The sequence below is a fragment of the Globicephala melas genome, chromosome 9 (assembly GCF_963455315.2).
Source record: "Globicephala melas chromosome 9, mGloMel1.2, whole genome shotgun sequence".
Taxonomy (NCBI): Eukaryota; Metazoa; Chordata; class Mammalia; order Artiodactyla; family Delphinidae; genus Globicephala; species Globicephala melas.
This window is the reverse complement of record NC_083322.1, coordinates 24,633,486-24,653,126: the sequence shown is the minus strand read 5'-3', so window position 1 is coordinate 24,653,126 and position 19,641 is coordinate 24,633,486. Positions and strand designations below refer to the sequence as shown.

The 19,641-nt window shown below is 39.3% G+C and overlaps 1 protein-coding gene across 5 annotated transcripts in view; it reads right to left on the bottom strand.

Annotated features, from left to right (window-relative positions):
- GRM8 (glutamate metabotropic receptor 8) overlaps positions 1 to 19,641 on the bottom strand; it is a 794,344-nt gene that overhangs the window by 412,339 nt on the left and 362,364 nt on the right. For all 5 annotated transcript variants that reach the window (XM_060305370.1, XM_060305367.1, XM_060305366.1 and 2 more), the window contains exons 4-6: positions 3,542 to 3,677; positions 2,919 to 3,073; positions 1,704 to 1,841 (exon numbers count right to left, since the gene is read on the bottom strand). In XM_060305370.1, coding sequence (XP_060161353.1) covers positions 1,704 to 1,841; positions 2,919 to 3,073; positions 3,542 to 3,677 — 429 coding nt within the window. The remainder of the gene's footprint in view (positions 1 to 1,703; positions 1,842 to 2,918; positions 3,074 to 3,541; positions 3,678 to 19,641) is intronic.

Sequence of the window (19,641 nt, the reverse complement as noted above, 5' to 3'; positions counted from 1 at the left end):
CAATCTCTGCACTCTGTGTTCCACCCCTAACTAGCACACCTCATTTAAGCTGTGACTGCCCATTACAGGGGCTACTGGATGGGCCCTGATTGACCTTTCTCCTTTCTCTCCCCTGATCTCCAACCCTCCCTACCCTTCCGCCAGAGGAATCTTTTTGAAACAGGTATCTGAGCAGTGCCTTAAATGAAAAGTCTCATGTAATTCTACCCTACAGGTAGGATAAAGCCCCAACTCCTCAGCTCTGGAGCTTCTAGGAAGAACTCCAAGGTCCTGCATGAGCTGGCCTGTCTCTTTATCCTCTTCTTTCCTCACTTCCCCTCTCACTCCCTATCTTCACTCTCACTCACTCCGGCCTCCCTGACCTTTTTGTACCTGTACCTTGAACCAAAGAGGCTTGCCCTGGATCCTAGAATGGGCTGCCCTCATATCTTCACGTGGCTGACGACACCGGCCACTCAGGTCTGGTCTCAAATGTCACCTCTAAAGCATCCTGACCAAACGATCTACAGTAACTGCCACCGTCCCTCCCGAGACCACCTGGTCACTCTTTTCACATTTACTCTGTTGTATTTCTCCGAGGCACCTGGAAGTCTCTGTTCCTTTATACATTTACGTATTTAGTGTCTGTCTTTTCACACTCAGATGTAAGCCCTGTGAGCAGGAACTCTGCCTCACTTCACTTACCCCAGTTCCTGGAAGTCACATCCTCCACAGGGGGGCCCCTATTTTCACATCCCCATCCTTGCTCCATTTATATGGCTGCTCTAGCACTTATCAGATTACATCTCTTATTTGAACAGCTATTTCCAAAGGAAGTGAATCACGGGCAAGGAGGTCATATCAAAATGTCCGGGCCAGGGGTAAGCAAGGGAGGGGTGTCTGGTTATAAGATGCTCATTCAGTGTAAAAGATTTTAGTGTAGAAGACTTATGCGTCTTTGTTAAAATTACCCCTAACTTTTTATGTTCTTTTTAATCATGCTGTACATATTTCATTTTCTATGTGTTAGTTTCTAATATATATATATATAAATGGATTAAAAGGATGTTTATATTGACCTTGTATCTTGAATTGATCTCCCTAAATGTACTACTTAGTTCTAAGTCATTTTTAAAACTCCATAGATGTTTCTACGTACATAATCATGTTTCTGCAAATAAAACGTTTCATTCTAACACTCAAAAAATGCACATTTAATATCACTATTAGTTTTCAGCACAAGATATAGAAAGTAGAGCATCAAAAAAAATCATAGCTGATAGAGCTGTGCAAGATATGGGGAACATGGACTGAAATAGTTGAAAAACACTATCTTAGAGCCATTTGTTATGATCTGTCATCCTCACTACATTTTGAGCTCCTGGTGAGCAAAATCATATCTTGCTTATTTGTAAGTATCCCACCAAACCTAATAAAGTACTTTGCCTAAAGTAGGCACTCAATAAATGTTTTCTTAAATAGAATTAAAATATCCCAGTGTTGGACACATGCCCCATGTTCAGTACATACTTGTCCGTTGACTGTAAGAACCAGTGAGCACACCTAAGTCTGTTGAACGATCAATGTAAGCTCAGCCCCACTGAGAAACTATAACAAGAGACGTGAGGAAGTAGAAGATACCGTCATCATTATCCACATAGAAAAACTTCATTTCTCAGATAATGATAAAACGAATGCACCAAGGAAAACATTGAAGTGGCTACCTGTGCATTTCTTTACGTGACTGTTCCTTTTTCCATGTGATCCTAACTTGCATCCAAAATTCTCCTCCCAGAATTCCGCAAACCATACATTTCTTCGATTATTGGCAAGCGTTCGGCTTCTAAAGTATCGATCGAACCCTATTTTAAAGGAGAAAGGTATGATTTTAATATTCGTCCAAAATCAAAACCAAATACCATCAGAGCTTTTGAATAGATATTATATGATGTTGTGATCATTGCATGAAAAAATATGTATAACAGATGGGGGAGGGCAGCCAATAACCCAGCATTAAGGCTTCCCTTGTGGCAAGAGTCAATGGGGATCAGTGGACAATATCTCCACTCCCACCATTCACCATTCAGGCACCTGACTCTAGGGATGTACACAGCAGGTAAGCCTGTTGGGTGGCATCCGCACCACCTCTGTCTCTCCTCTGTGTCTCCCAGCGGCAGCAAGCAGTGACCTCGTGCTGAATATTCAAAACCAACTCAGACTTTTCTCATTCTCCTCTCTCTCCCCTAGCACGAGTCAGTGTTCCAGGCTTCCGTGCTTCTACTTGCCTCAAGGTTTATCTGTCCCGCATGTTCCATTTTCAGCTAATTCAATAAACTAATCACTACTAATGTAATCTTCTGGAGTCATGGGTAATGGGCTAGTGTCATTCTGCTCAGGTAACCAACTCACTGAAGGGAGACCACCTGGAAATAGTGCCTTATTCCCAAGGATAATGGCAAAGGTAGGAATTTCAATCACTGTCGAGATCATTGGAAAAGATATTTGGGAGACAGACTGCCTTTCAGAGATGTTCCACATCTTTGCTGTTGCATTTATTTACCCATAGAGCCAGGCCAGCATCATGTCTTCATTTGCTATAAAGCAAGCACTCTCCTTCCAACAATGCTATAACCACTGTATACACCCATGGAAATATGCAAACTTAGAGGGCGACTACTAACATCACAGAGATATCCAAGGCCAACAGCAGTGCCCCCTAAAAAAATATCTAGTGGGTACTCTTTTCTAATAAAAATATATATATATATATACAATATGTTGAGTTAAATAGTTACTGTCTTGACCATTCTGCCATCAGTCCTAAAAATTCTATCGAGTCATTAATAATGGATTCATCTCACCGTATGCTGATACCCTGATTTTGCTTTTGAGTTTAGATTCAGTTGGAATGAAGCAAATTCTCTACAGTGCATCCTTACCATCAATTGACGCTCTTTTGGGCAAAATTGTCACAGCCCCTTCTGCAATCTCCTCCTGCTGATAAACAGGTGCTATTTTGGATCCCCAACTATCTGAGCCAATCCAGAGAAAATGCCCACTTTGGTTTAATTTTTTCGCTGCTTCCAATATCCTCCTATTGGAATAAAAAGAAATAAAACATACCACATTTACCAAGAAACTCTACACTTGTGAATGTTACAAGACCAGCTATATGAAGTCATAAACACTCAGTAGGTCACCATTAAACAACCAGTCAATCATTCTAACTGCCTGAGTCTTATCATCTCCTAAAAGGAATATATTGGAGACTTTAACTCCAGCAGCTGATAATTAGCCTTATCCTTAACCTCATTCACATCATTCTGTTTATCATCGTTATTTGTCTCATTTCTTTCAGTCCCCAGGCTTTACTTGATAAACAGATTGGACTGAGAAACTAGAAGGCTGTTGTCTCTATGTAGCAGAAGGCAGTCTGTAATTGCATGAGAATGTTGCAATTCCTATGAAATCTCACAAGATTTTACATTGAACATGAAATATGTCAGAAAAAGGATGTGGGCTGCCAATCTGATCCTACATGAGGAAGAAAAGCAATCAGCACCTGATGTCATCTTCATTAGCAAACATAATCACTGCCCGAGCATTAGGTGTTTCTAGCAGACGCTTGATTATTTTTTCAAATTCTCCAGGTCTTGGTTCACGTGGGATTTTCTGTGATTGAGCAATGCAAACACCACCTATTTAAAAAAAAAAGAAAGAAACAGAGAAAGTGATTAGGAAAAGACATTTACTTAACACACTTAATGAGGTTAGCTACTTTATAAAACACGTGACTCAGTAAAGGATACTGTTTCTCAAAGTATCTGTCATTCTCACCTACTAAAAGCAATCACTTTTTTGCATTATATGTATCAAATAAATGACATCAATAACTTAATCATACATCAGAGGTTTTTTCCAAGTTTAAACATTATTTTTGTGGATGTCTTTAAAAAAACCAAAGTGTACAAAATGTGGGACAAGAGAGAAAGAGTGGAAAGAAGGCTCTTTTAATTCATTTAACCTAAGTCCAAGGATAAGAGTCTGGATTAATAAAAGGTATGAGTATGTCTTATAGGTGAGACCACCTGTGAGGAAGGAAGGTCCTTTTGCTAATTTTATTTATCAGTAGACTTCCTTTAAGGTTAATTTCCTTTTTTGAGCTCATAGTATTGCAGCAAGATTCTTATGCAGCACCATAATATGTTACGAGACAAGTGGTCTTCAAGACTGAGACACTAGCCAAGTTTCAAGACACAAACCCTCAGTTGACATATATCTTCACCATGAAAATCAAAATGGCAGAAATCCCGTCCCACTCACATGGAAAAAGACAAGAACTCTTCTTTTGGCCTCTCCTTTTAAAGCAACATGAAGCCAAAAAGAAAAGTTTAGAAAAGATCTCTGCCCCCTGCCGATGGGCTGGGCTAGGAGGAGAAGAAGGAGGTTTCCTTTGTTTCAGTGGTACAGTTATAGCATATTCTGATACTAGGAGAAAAAGCAATATTAGCAAGATGTTTCAACTGCATTACGGTTTAAGCAGGCTTTTTGAGTCGCTTGACAAGAAAATCATCATTTATTTATAGTATTGCTTCAGTAGGCAAAGGCATGTTTTCTTCTAAACAGTTGACAATGCATTCAGTCACCCAAACATTACTGGATGCCATTATATGCTATGCATTGGGCTGGACACTGGGAATGAGTAGTCTAATCCAGCAGTTACCAGCTAGTCTGGGAGAGGGGCATTCCAATAAATTATCATGGAACATGTAATAAATTTTAGAATGGAGAGAATATACCACACTTTGGGAGCACAGAGGAAGGAGTAACTCAAGTGCTTGAGAGAGCTGGATTTTAAATGGCAAATATACATAAACATAGGGACAAAAATGGGACATTTCTGGTAGAAGCCAAGGTATGAAAGAACCTTGCTTGATCGTGACCTATGGTTGAGACTGGCTGGGGCTGAGGTTGGAAAGAATGGACAGGTCCAGCTTGACAATGACTTTGTTATACACACCAAAGAATTTGGATTTTATCTTGAAAAGGATGGGAACCCACTGAAAGCTCATGAGCAGGAGAATTACATGATGAGCTGTGCACTTTGGGAAGAAACCTCAAGTAGGCAAACAAAGAAGAACCATGTGGTAGCCAGACAAGGGGTGTCCCGTGTGTTGTGATCAGATTTAACATACGTGACAATATTGTATGAATAACAGTGCTAGAGTACTGAAGGTTATTTTCTGTATAAGTTAGAGCACTGCCAAAGTTATCCCTGCAACAGAAATACCCTCACTAACCCTACACTATGCTCTTCAGGGGTGGGAATTGCCCATAATCCACAGACAGAGCCTGTAGTTAGTTAGTCTACTGATATGCCATGAATAGTTGTGATGACTGATTCATTTGTTCAGTAAATATTTATGGCGTGCCCACTATCTGTCAGATACCATGTGGGGCATGTGGATTTACAATGGTGAATAAAATAGACACGGCCCTTGCCTTCACAGAGTTTAGAGATGTTATGGGTAAAACAGGCTTAATGCAAAACAAACCCGCAAAATAAGTATATAAGTTATGGCAAGTCCTAGGAGGAAGAGCAAGGACATTTAATTTAGATTGAGGAACGTTTGGGAAAAGTGTCCCTAAAGTTGGTATCACTTGGTTAAGGTCAGAAAGAAGAGAGAATGCGAGAGCATCACATGGGAAAGTGCAGGAAAGAGCCAGTGGAGTTAATGAGTGAAGGGGAGAGAAGTGTGAGACAAAAATGAGAGGTAATTTGGGGGCCAAATCATGCATGGCATGCACAGCCTGCAGAAGATTATGTGTAATTAAAGTGCCTGACATTTAGTAGCCCATAGGAATACGTCTTGTCTATGACCGCCGCATTTCATGGGAGAAAAATGAATGAGGACCATTGAATTACGTAAGAGGGCAACCTGGAGTGAAAAGAATAGGAGGCCATGAGCCCAGTTAGGAGGTTATCAGAACAGGCAATGGGAAATGATGACTAGGGTAATGCTGCTGGTACTGAGGAGGGGCAGGTGGACCTGTAAGAATTTGAGTTAGAATCAGTAGGGCTTTGTAATATTTTTCTCACCTTTATTGAGACATGAATGACAAATAAAAATTGTATATATTTAGGTTGTACTGATTGGATCTAAGTAGTGAGGTAGTGGGAAACCATTAAGCATGACTCTAAGGTTTTGGCCTTGGTGATCAGTTTGTGTGATGACACTATTAAACAAGTAGGAAACACAGGAGGGTGAACAGGTTTGGAGAGGAGGAAAGAATGATTTTGATTTAGGATAAGTTGTTTTCAAAGTACCCATGGAACATCGAACTGAGAAAAAGTAAGTCTGGAGCTAAGGAGAGAGAAGGGAGTTGTAATCACAATGTTGCCTGATGCAGATACAGTAAGAAGTTGAAGTGTTGGGAACGAAGAGATCACTCAAAGAGAATACTGAAATCAACAACAGGAAAAGGTGAGTGACAGAGCTCTCAGAAAACCCACCAGCTAGGGGAAGGGAGCTAGTGAAAGAGACTGGACAAAAGTGATTACACATTTTGAGGAGAAAACTTTGGGGACAAAGTCTTAAGTTGAAGACTATGCATAATGTGTTTAAAAATCAAACAAACAAACAAAAAACTGTGGTGAGTGGAAGCATTAGGTAACCACAGAAATGCAAGACCCAAACTGTAACACTCTCTGGGGAACAATAGCTGTTTCAAAATATGACTGCTCTTTTAAGAAAATTCCTCTGATTACTTAAGGATCCTATTAAAGACATGTCATATCCAAAATATCATTCTGAGATTAATCCTGACTCCATTGCCAGAAGAAATGAAGGCCAGAAAATTTTTATTATGACTATTTCAGATGAGGCAAACAGGCAATGCCATCCAGACATATGGTTTAGTCTGAATTCATTGATGTATTCATTTACTACAGATCTAGTGAACATTTTTGTTTGTAAAAAGCTGAGTTGGGCTGGAATTTTACATAATCTATTCATATGTTTTTATTCCTTTACCTCACCTTTTATTTGTCAGCCTGGTCAATCGGTATTTTCCTGGAAAGAGGGACTGCACAATTAATTTATTTCAGCTGAGTAAATCCTTATGAAGATCCTGCACCACATGGCATTGTGCTGTTTGGTGCCTTATAGATATTTTATTAAATTGTGGAGTGTGTTACTCTCAGGTAATTGGAGTTAGAAGATTAGGATTTTTTTCTTAACCTTGAAACTAATTCACAATTTCTGTCTTCACATCAGTCAAGAAGCCACACTCATAAGCAATCATAAAAGCACATATCGTCTACTGCATTTCCGGAGCTATGGACATTGTCTCCCATTCTGTCCAAAAAAGTCTTATAATTGAATGACAAGATGTACACATAAGAAAAGCCAGATAAGAATGTAAAACGATGGACTGCTAAAAAATAATAGCAGAAGATCAACTGCAGTAATAAATGACAAGTCCCCCCCGCCCCCCACCAAATAGTCCAATGATTTCATGAGAACAAGAGGTCTTTATATACTGTTAGAGTTGAGGTAAAGTACCGATGAAATTTAGTCAAACATTCAGGCTTTATCAAAGACGTGCTTCCTTCAATACTCATTATATGTTGTTGCAATTTTTAAAGAGACTCTCTGACTTGATTTAGACTCCTGGGGTGGGAGAAGGAAGAGGAGCTGCTCTCCATCAAAGCACATGTCTATTGCATCTATTTCTTCATACCTCACTCTGGAAGAGTACTGATTGTGTGCAATTCAAGGAACACTAACTTTCTTATTCTACAGCTGTCCCCAGTTCTGCAAGAAATAATTTTGAAAGCTTAGCGCTTAGGAATGTTGTACGGAGGAATTTATAATTGGCTGTTCTCTAGAATCTTCTGACTTCCTCATTTGTGTCAATGTTTTCCTTTTGATTATTTAGTGATAATTAAAAGATCATTTGTTGAACAAAACATTTTACATTCACTCTACAACACACGTGATCACTCCTTCCCAGTCTCATTCACTCTTACCTCCCTAGTCGTAGCGAAAGCGCTCTAAGATTGGCATTATCACCACATTTCTGATGAGGAAACTGAGAAACAAGGGGTGTCAACAGCTGGCAAGAGGTTGGAACCCAGGTTCAAAGTCAGATCTGACTCCAAGACTAGCCTTTTTTCTTCATCTTTTCCATCACTTACCCAATTGACCAGTGTCTCAAGTTGGTTCACAATTTCTGTCAAGTTCTAAGTAAATCAAATCGAGTCCCTGGTTATATAACTTGTTAGATCTGCATGACAGAATGGTTTTGATACATAAACAAATCAACAAAGTTACCATTTAATCAATGGTTAAGCTATTGGTAAAAAAGTGATTGGTCAAAATTGTTGGTTAACCGTAAGAGATTGTTTATAATTGACCCTAATGAGAATGTAATATAGTCAGTCAACTATTATTAAATTATTTCTTATGAATGCACTTGCAAATAATAGCAATGAGCAAAACCAAATAACCAGTTTTTTTGTTCCTCTCTTAAAGACAATAGAAACACGTTAACTCTTCAAAGTGCCGCGATCCCAATTCCAATTCTTAGGGAGTGAGGAATTTCCCCACCATCACCAGGCAATCCTCTGACAAAAACTGGGTGTCCTACAATTCAACTCATTTCTGATACTATCTACCTGGATATTGTCAGATTCCACAGGTTAAGGGTTCAAGTCCTACAAGACTGTCTGCCCAGCCCCTGCCCCACTTCAGATGTCAGTCACAAGCTCTGCTTGTTACCTGTGCTTCTGACCAACTGGTTACAGATCAGAGGTTCCCAAAATCTCTTCCTTGGGTTCAATTAATTTGCTAGAGAGGCTAACAGAACTCAGAGAAACATTGTACTTACCAGATCACTGGTTTATTATAAAAGAATGTAACTCGGGAACAGCCAAATAAGAGATGTACAGGGCAAGGCATGGGGAAAGGGCACAGAGCTTCCATGCTCTCTCTGAATCTCCAAGTGTTCACCAACCTGAAGCTCTCCAAACCCCATCCTTTCCAGTTTTGATGGAGGCTTCATTACATAGGCATGATTGAAATGGCCATTGGTGGTTGAACTCAATTTCCAGCCCCTCTCCCCTCCCTGCAGGTTGGGGGGTGAGACTGAAAGTTCTAACCCTCTAATCCTGTGGCTGGTCTTCCTGACAACCAGCCCCAACCTTAGGTTACCTACAGGCTTTCCTAAAGTCATCCCTTAACATAACAAAAGACACCTTTTTCACTCTCATCACTTAGGAAATTCCAAGTATTTTAGGATCTCCGTGCCAAAAACTGGATAAAGACCAAATACTATTTCTTATTATACGTCACAATATCACAACTCTATGCCCTACTCTTTTCTTTTCTTTTTTTTTTAACATCTTTATTGCAGCATAATTGCTTTACAACAAATGCTGGAGAGGGTGTGGAGAAAAGGGAACCCTCTTGCACTGTTGGTGAGAATGTAAATTGATACAGCCACTATGGAGAACAGTATGGAGGTTCCTTAAGAGACTAAAAATAGAACTACCAGACGGCCCAGCAATCCCACTACTGGGCATAGACCCTGAGAAAACCATAATTCAAAAAGAGTCATGTACCACAATGTTCACTGCAGCACTATTTACAATAGCCAGGACATGGAAGCAACCTAATTACTCTTGACGTCATTTCTTTCCACCTTTCTGGAGACATAAGTAAAATGACAATTTGGCCCTAATGTAATTGGCCCTTTAGTGGTAGTTCAGTAAAATTTGTTCTAAGGTTTGAACAAGTGTAATCACGCCTTTTGTAACAGTACTTTCACCTCCTTATGTGGTGTACATCTGGGACTTAGCAGCAAAGTATACAGTGTGATGAAAGTTTGTCTCTTTGTCAGCTTCAAGTGCACTTTGTGAAAGAGATTTACCTCACACATCGCAGTGAAGTAAAAGTGTTATCTTGAACAACATGCATTAAAAGAGCAAAACTGCACTTAAATCTGTGCTCATTCCCCCCCCCCCACCACCACCAAACCTGTTATGCTTTTTCCTCTATCAAATGCCAATTCACCCTTAAAGAGACTGAACAGCAATGAAATGAGGGAATGAAAGTCCTGGTACAGGAGGGGCATGAGTGCCTTGCTACTCCCCTCTTTGTCCCCTAAGAGTGGCAGTAGGGAGAGGACTGTAGGGAGAGGACTGGCTCAGAGAGCCCCTTTCCTGCCAGTCTCCATGTGACTCAGAGATGCTCGTGCTTGGAAGGCAGATTGGGCTGGAACAGGTTCACAGGGTCAGTTTCCTACATGCTAGGCTTTCTAACATGCCCTCATTTCATCACAGATCCACTCAGAGGCACAGAGCAGTATGGCGGTTATGAACATTGTCTCTGGGGCTACACTTTCTAGCTCCAAATCCCGGCCCTTCTCTGACTAGCTGTGATGCCGGGGAAGTTGTGTGACTTCTCTGTGCCTCTGTCCCTCAATCTAAAGATTGAGAGGATGCTAGTATCTTCCCAATGGGTTATTGTGAAAAGATTAAATAATCACTCAACAGATTAATTTGTTTCCTCAGAAAACACATTCATTGTAAATTGTTTAAAATAAAAATTGACAAACCCCAAACAGAAACAGTAACGCACTTTCACCAAGCAATACTTACCTATAACATTAATTCTAGACTCCTTAAATTTCATTCCCCAAATGTACACAGAGTAACAACTCTTACTAGCAAGTCCAGTCAACGGGGATGCTAAGTACAAAAGGTTCTACGTTAGAAGGGAAACTTGTGCCCATCACCACTTGAACTAAACGTCTAATGTGTTGCCTCTTCCCCTCTTGAAAACTGGAAATGTCTAAGGAGACATGGGTACAGTAGATGGGAAAAATTCAGGAAAAGAAAGGATGAGGAAGAAGAAGAAGAAGAAGGGGGGTGGGGAGAGGGTGAGAAGGGAAATGACATGACTTGGGGGAAGAAATAGAAGAGGGAAAAGAACAAGAGGAGAGACTAGAGGGCAGACCATCCACACCAGAAGTATCTTCGGAGCTGGGCAAAAAATCCATTCTCTTCAGGGTCAAAACAGCAAACGTGGAGTTAGGAACATTTGGAGAAGGAGAACTTGATGAGGTTTAAATAAATTTTACTACTGTGTTGTGTGCATTTGTATTTACATGAATTATTTTCTGAGTACTATTTTTGGAGTGTTTTGGGATTTTTATTTTGTTTTGTCTGTTTTTTTGTTTTGTTTTGTTTGCTATTTCAAAGTGGATTCCCAGATACTGGGGCCAAAAGTATGACAGGAAGGTTTTGAAAGATAAAACTAACTCCCTGTAAATGCTCAAATGCTCAATATGAATAAACTCTCTAAGAAAAGAGAAATTTCATATTTTCTAGCCCATTGCTTGGAAAAACCATCATGCCAATGACCACTAGAATCAAAGTGAGCACTGGTTAAATTTCTCACCCTTCTGGATTAGGAAAAACACAGTACTGGATTTAGGATTAAGCTCATTACAGTTACAGATGAGAAATTAGTAATTCAGTTACAGATGAGGAATTCATTACAGAATCATGCCAATTAAATTAGTGAGGGGGAGAGTAGACAATCGTGGCATCCGCCCTTCTTCAATCATTCAACAAATATTTATTGAGCACTGTTACAGGTCAGATACTTTTTAGACACAGAGTATACAAGAGTGAATAATATAGAGAAGGTCTCTGACTTCACAGAGCTCACATCTCAGTAAATCCCTAGGGTCTTGTGAAGCCTGATACCAGTGGGCATTCATTGGATGTGTGATAAATAAGCGAATAAACAAGAAATTCTTATTTCATGATGTAGCAGAATGATCTAATAAAGAGATACTAAGCATATCCATGTATTAAAAATACCATCATTCAGGTAAGGCTAAGCATCTCTGCATCTACGTTATATATGTATGTAACATAAAGTCATTTCCAAATACCTTCTGCAAATAGGACACTCTCAATAGTATCTCAGCAGTAGCTATCAGAGCCTGCAAACTATGAACATTCTTCTACACAAGTAATATCTTCGTCTACTTACCAGCATTACCTGAATTCTGCTATATATTGGCTTTCAGTGCAGCATTTTAACAGATACTCAAAGGGGGCTGACATTCTTGATTTAAAGAAGAAGGAACTAATAGCTGAAAGATCATTATTGCTTTAGTTGTATAACTCTTCAGAGCAAGGCTTGCACCACAACCAACGTACAACAGTGACTAAGCTAAGAAGTGGACTTCAGAGAACAAAAATAAAGCACCAAAAGCATTTAAAAACTCCATCTTTCAAGCAAATGCAAGTACTTGTAGTATTTCTGTAGGCAGTTCACAATAATTTTCCATGGCAAGATTTGATCTATGTGTTTGAGGCATATAAAAGTTAAAAATATAATTATATATTTAACTCTTTGGATTCAAATAGAACTAAAAAGAGAGGAGAGTAAAATGACATGTTTTTTATAGCAAGCCATTGTACAGTTAAAGAACTCTTTTTAAAAAAATTTTTAACAGTTTTACTGAAGTGTAATTGATATATCAAAAAAAACCTACATATGTTTAATGCATACAATTTGATGAGTCTGGACATACGCATACACCTATGATACTATCATCACAATCAAGGTAACAAACATATCCATCATTTCCAAGTTTCCTTGTGTCTCATGTCCCCTTTGTGTGTGTGTGTGTGTGGTAAGAACACTTAACATGAGATCTATCCTCTTAACAAAATTTTAAGTGAATACCATGCTGTTAACTATAGGCACTACTTTGTACAGCAGCTCTCTAGACCTTATTCCTCTTGCATAACTGGAACTTTACCCCCATTGAATAACAACTTCCCATTTCCCCTTCCTCCAGCCCCTGGTAACCACCATTCTCTCTGCATCTATGGTTTGACTACTTCAGACTCCTCACATAAGTAGAACCATACGGCATCTGTTCTTCTGAGACTGGCATATTTTACTTAGCATAACATCCTCCAGGTCTGTCCATGTTGTCTCACATAGTAGGATTTCCTTCTTTGTTAAGGCTGAATAATATTCCATTTTATGTGTATTCCACATTTTCTTTATCCATTCATCTGTCAATAGACATTTGGGTTGCTTCCATATCTTGCCTATTGTGAATAATGCTTCAGAGAACACAGGAATGCCAATAACTCCTCCAGACCCTGTTTCAATTCTTTTGGTTAAGTACCCAGTCATGAGATTGCTGGATTATATGGTAGTCCTCTTTTTAATTTTTTTGAGGAAGCTCTACTATTTGCCATAGTGGTTGTACCACTTTACATTCCCACTAACAGTGTACAAGGGCTCCATTTTCTCCACATCCTTGACAACAGTTGTTATATTTTGTTGTTTGTTTGATAATCGTCATCTTAACATGTGCAAGGTGATATCTCATTGTAGTTTTGATTTGAATTTCCCTGATGATTAGTGATATTGAGTAACTTTTCATGTACATAGTGGCCACTTGTATGTTTTCTTGGGAGAAATACCTAAGTCCTTTGACCATTTTTATTTATTTATTTTTAAATTTTATTAAAGTATAGTTTATTTACAATATAGTGTTTTTGACCATTTTTAAATTGAGTCACTTGAGCTTTTGCTATTGCACGGTAGGAGTTTAAGGACTCTTGTTAAAATAAATTTTAGACTAGATTTTACTCAAAATAGAAGGCAGTTAGTAACTTGAGAAGCAAGACTCCCCATACACAAAAGAAATTAACTCTATTACCTTTTCCTTAACTAAAAACCCATTTAGAACAAATAGAAAATAATAATAATAATATAGTGTATTGAATACTAGTTCACCATGCTTTAATATCTCATTTCACCCTCATAATATCTCAGTGCTACTGAATATGTAAGGTAAACATCATAAACTTGAGGAAACTGTCCCCGAGGTCACACAGCTAGGAAGGAGTCAAGTGCAGACCTGTGACCCTTATCCTAGTAGCCAAGTATATTCATTGTACTTTGCTACTATCTCTCATAATTGTCCCCTTGATCATTAAAACTCCTCAATATAAATAATTAAACAGCATCAACAGGTAAGGTAGTATGACCAAAATGCGAACTCCAAAGTTTTATACCATCAAGACCGAATAACTTAGGAAAATGGATTTTGTTCTGGTTCAGGTTGGACAAAAGTCTCATTCATTAACATCCTCTCAAAAGAGTGTCCTGCAGGCTTCTTCTCTACATGAACCCAGGCATGCCCACCAACACTCCTGGAGCATTCACTGTGTGCTTACTATATGCTGAGTGCTCTGTTGAAGTCTGGAGATACAAAAATGAGTAAGAAGCCACAGTCCCTGGTCTTGAGGCACTCACAATAAATAACACAATATGTAAACAGTATTACAATTTCATGTGAGAAATGCTACAATGCAGGGTAGCCTAGGGGTATGGGACCAAGAAAACAGAATCTAGTTAACTATGAATAAGATTCACCAGCTCCTGCCAGTGACCGTAGGAATACATGGTCAAAGAAGCGTAAAAAGTAGCTGTATGGTACATTCAGACACACCAGGATCAACAAAGTCAGAAAACATTGCAGAAGTAAGCTTATGATTGATTTAGCCATCCAGAAACCAGCAAAGTCTATTTCTAATGGAAACTACCAGTCATCAGATATATCCAGTATTTCCAGTGAAAATGTGATTGTCCTTAATAATTTAAATACGATGTAATAAATACCTTGCGTTTATGTACAAGGGGGATTTAATTTTACTTTTCCACAATAAGAAACAGACCACACATCTTGAAGTGGAAGGAATACAGAGAAAAAAAATTAAATAACCATTAAAATGGCCATTTGAAAGGGTTAGAACAAAGCATCAGTTCTAAGAACCAAGGATTTTAGTTGGGTTCAATGCATTTTAATCACAACTAATCAAACAGTTTATACACGGCTTTGTTTATTTCAATGTTAAAACACGTCAGAACTTGCAAGAATAGTTTTTTAAAAGTTTATTCCTATTATTGCAAACTGTGAATGCACAGGCCAAGGCAAAATCTGAATCATCTAGAGATTCACTATCAAACATTCTTTCACTGAAACCAAGAAACGTCTATACCCGCGGTGTTACAGGAACAGAGCAGGTATGTTATAACATTTTGCATTAAATTATATCATTTATCTAAGGGTGTTCTTAGGAAAGAACATTAAGCTTTCAATAATCCTAACATCATTCAAGCACAAAAATGAAAACTGCAGATCAGAACTGCAAATGACAAAAGGATAACCGTTTGTTACCTCATAAATTTCTATGGTATAATTTCTACAATATCCATTCATGCCGTGACTCCCAGATAAAACTCATTCTCTTTACAAATGCATTATATCTTAACAATATACTATAGCAAGTGAATATCTATAAAATAAAAAGCAGTTCGGCTTGTGGGAAAAAATTCCTGAAATATGAATAGTATGACAGACGTACTGGCTCTACCATTCTAACAACAAGTTCACTCAAGCCATGATATAATTTCTCATTCCTACATTGGATTATGCCCATGTCCCCTCTGTAGGACCCTCTCTGGCTATCAGTTTCGTCATTTGTACAAAGAAGGGTGCTTGATGGGACGACCTCAAGATTCCTTTGAATTTCAGCATTTTGTATTTCTATGAATATACACATATACTGCCTCCCATGAGTACTGTGAATTATGTAAGTAAGTTCTAATATGGAAATAGAAAGAATATCATGTAAAATACAATAAATCACTTGTTTAAAAGCCTAAAGGAGAAGAACTAGAAGAGACATAAGAAAATTTATTCAATTCAAAATTATGAAGCCTGGGTAGCTTAAAAACTAATTTTTATGAGGGTATTAGGGTCTCAGCCAGGTGCTTTGGGTCTAGAGACCAGTTTGTCGAAGCACTCTCATTCCTTCTCAGTTGATTGAAAAGGAAATGAGACAGGGGGTTCAGCATAGTCATGATGGAGACATCCATGCAGATTTGTCCATTAATAGCTTTCATTTCACTATTCCATAAGCCTCCCTTCTCCTCTCATCTTTTAATTTCCCTCTCATTTCTTTATTCTACTCCACTTTCCTTTTCTTCTTTTTCTTTGCTCCTCTCTTACTCCCCCCTCTCCCCTTTCAAAAACCAGAATGTGGTGACAGGTCACCTGATGCAGCACCCTTCCAAGTCTGCCTGTCCCGCTGTTCCCTAAGATTCACTAACAGGACAGAGCAGCAAAAAAGAACTGCTGTGTGGCCTGGAGTTTGGTTAAGCAAGGAAACGAGAACACATTCATTTATCTCCACTTCCTCCAAATATCCAACTGAGTATCAAATGGAGGTGAGTATCAAATGGAGAAAACAGGAAAGAAATGTATTCAATATTTGGAAAGCTGAAAAGCACATGATGATCTTGCCAGGCAGAAAAAAAAAAAAAAAAAAACTGAAAGGAAAGCCCTCAGGGCATGGGGATGCAGCTGATATGAAGAGAAACAAAGCAGCCACTCCACCCAACATCAGGAAGGCTCTAGGAGGGGAGGCGCCAGAGACTCCAGAGGTGGAGGTGAAAACAGAATTGGGTGAAAATCTCTGTGTCTTCCTCCAACTACAGACCCTCTGCACAGAAGATCAGAGGGTCACTGTAGAGGATGAACTCAAGGACACCAGACCCAGCAAGGACTGAGCAGGTTTCTATAAAGTGAAAGCCTGTATGCTGAATGGGGATCCCCTGGTCCTGGTCCCCCTTCCCTGCTTAGCACCCAGACTCCAGCTGCCTAACTTTCATCTCCCAGGCAGGAAACTGGAAGAGTCTTCTTGGGAGAAACTGGCCAAAGGGTGACACCGTACTGATACTCATTGATGGATGTCTCCCAATTAGGTAATCATGTCTACTTGCTCATTTTAAAGTAAAGCCACAGTCAGGGAACCTGACCCACAAGTCGCAAGCTTCCAAACAGCACCAGGACCACATTCTTAATGTCACACCAAACAGAGGAGAAGAACTCAGCGGACACAGAAACAAGACAGAAGCAGAAGATGACTTCAAGAATATTAATAACCTCAGAGAGAAGACATTCTGTCCACGCAACAAGAACAGGAGGCTATAAACACAGGAGCATTCAGAGAACAAGGAAGAGCTCCTGGATATTAAAAAAGATAAGTGAGATAGAAATACCTCAATAGATAAGACATAAGAGAAAGTCAAGGGAATATTTCAGAAAGTAAAACAAATGAAAAATCGTCATGAAATTAGGGAATGTATCCAGGAGGTTCAACATTCAAACTCTGAAGTCTCAAAAAGAAATAGAGAGGCCATTACCAAAGAAATAAAAGAATATTTCTGAGAACTGAAGAACACGAGTTTTTGACTTGAAAACACCTGTCAAATTTCTAGCAAAAAGAAAAGAGAAGGATGAGGAAGGGAAAGACCCACACGAAGGAACATTCACACAAGATTTTAAAATCACTTGAGAGTGAAAACAGATTATAGAAAAAGGGTTAGGGCTCAGAATGGCTTCTGGGTCCTGAACGGCAGAACCACTGGTCAGAAGAAAACAGAGCAACACGTTCAAAATGATGAGAAAAGATAAGCTTTATTCCAGGCAAACATAACCACCAAACTATAAATCAAATGTATGAGTAAAATAAAGTCTATTTTGGAGATGCAGAAATCTCAAAAAACGATTTGCCTTCCATGCGCCCTTTTTAGGAAGCCTCTGAAGGATGTACAGCATCCAAACCAGGAAGGAAACAAGAAAGGAGAAGACTCCGAATCCAGGTAACAGGTAATCCAACCTGGGAAGGTAAAGGGATTTCTCCAAGTGATGATAAAGTGAGGTCAGAGTTAACAGGATGGAACTCGTCTAGAGATCACCCAGTCCAGGTTAGAGCAGGAAGATGGAAGACTCCAGAATATCTCCAAGAAAAAAAAAAAAAAAAGAACCAGAATTGGTGGATTATTTGCTGTGTTTGGATGTACCGAAAGAATATGTATAGTTCTGCAAGAGTTTGAAGATGAATTCATAATAGATACATAGAAAAATGAAGCTTATGACAAAGCAAGGAATTAATTCCAGGAAAAACAAAATGTGTATAGAAGAGAAATGTTATTTTAGTACCCTATCTAGATCAATTGTAATGTCATGTGTAGAGTCATGATAATATAAACACTGAATATTAACTGGACCAAAATGGCGATACAATCCTGCTGGAAGGATTGGAGAAGTGTGTGTCTATGTGCACATGCACGTGCAATTTGTGTATGGTGTGTATTTGTGTATGAGTTGTCATCATCTTCCAGAGTAGGAAGACCAGAAAGATGAAAGTTAAAAAATCAAGATAGCAGGGCTTCCCTGGTGGCGCAGTGGTTGAGAGTCCGCCTGCCGATGCAGGGGACACGGGTTCGTGCCCTGGTCCGGGAAGATCCTACATGCTGCGGAGCGGCTGGGCCCGTGAGCCATGGCCGCTGGGCCTGCGCGTCCGGAGCCTGTGCTCCGCAACGGGAGAGGCCACAACAGTGAGAGGCCCGCGTAGCACAAAAGAAAAAAAAAAAAAATCAAGATAGCAGCATAAACATGTTGTGTGGAAAAATGGAGACAAAAACCAGGGGAAAAAAAACAACTAAAGAAATTGAAAACAAATTTTCTAGATTCAAAAGTGGGAGGACTGAGGTGTGTGACTGTGTGATTGCTGTTTTTGTTAAGCCTGGTTGCACTATACAGGAAATCGCTCAGTTAAAGTGCGTGCTTAGGGCACTGCCTTTTATAGTCATAAAGTGGGAAGAAAGAAAAAGAGCTGAAAGATGGCTTTCTATCTGTTAAGAGAAGCCTCTCCTGTAACTTGGTTTCTCTTAAAGATGTTTCTGCATGTTTACACCTAGACCTGTGTTACCTTACCTAACTGGGGGTTTTGTTTGTTTGCTTTTTGGTGGCATTGCAGATGCTTGTTTAATCTTCTTGGGACCAAAACCCGGACAACAATGCATAATGACAAAAATAATAATTAATACAAACAACATGACAACCCACGTTGCCAGAGTTTCAAGCACCAGATTTCATCTCAGTTAAAGCTAACCTGTCCATAGGTGTTTCCTACCCAAACTCCAAAGATATACCAGTAACTGTTTTCAATGACAAAAAAGACCTATCATTTAAACAAAACCACAGCTGACACTTTATCTGGACACTATTTGCAATTTAAAATAATGTTTGTTGTTATGTTAAAGAAAATGAGTTCTCTCACAGAAGGATATAATTGTCACCCAGGTAATCTTATTTGAGTATTTCAAGGACCACAAGGGAATGAAGCTCTATGGGCAAAGTGGCTGCGGAGTAGAGGGGAGCACACGGGCACCCAGAGGTGGGTATGTGCAGACAAGGGCATTGGTGTAGGTGACTCTAGTGTTCTCTCTATCAGGCACATGAATTTATGGTAGCTTTGGTAGGTGCTCAATCATACTTCACAAGAGAAGGAGGCGGAAATGAGAAATATACCAGAGGCTGTCATCATCCAAACCCTTCCAGTTAGGCTTTGAAGCCTTGGCAAAGGTGGTTTCAGGAAGATATGAGGAGATTTGAAGGAACTCCTTGGCCAAATTTTAGCTAATCCATGCGGAATTGAAACTTGATGAGTCCTAAGTGGGGGATAAATCACAGATTTCAATA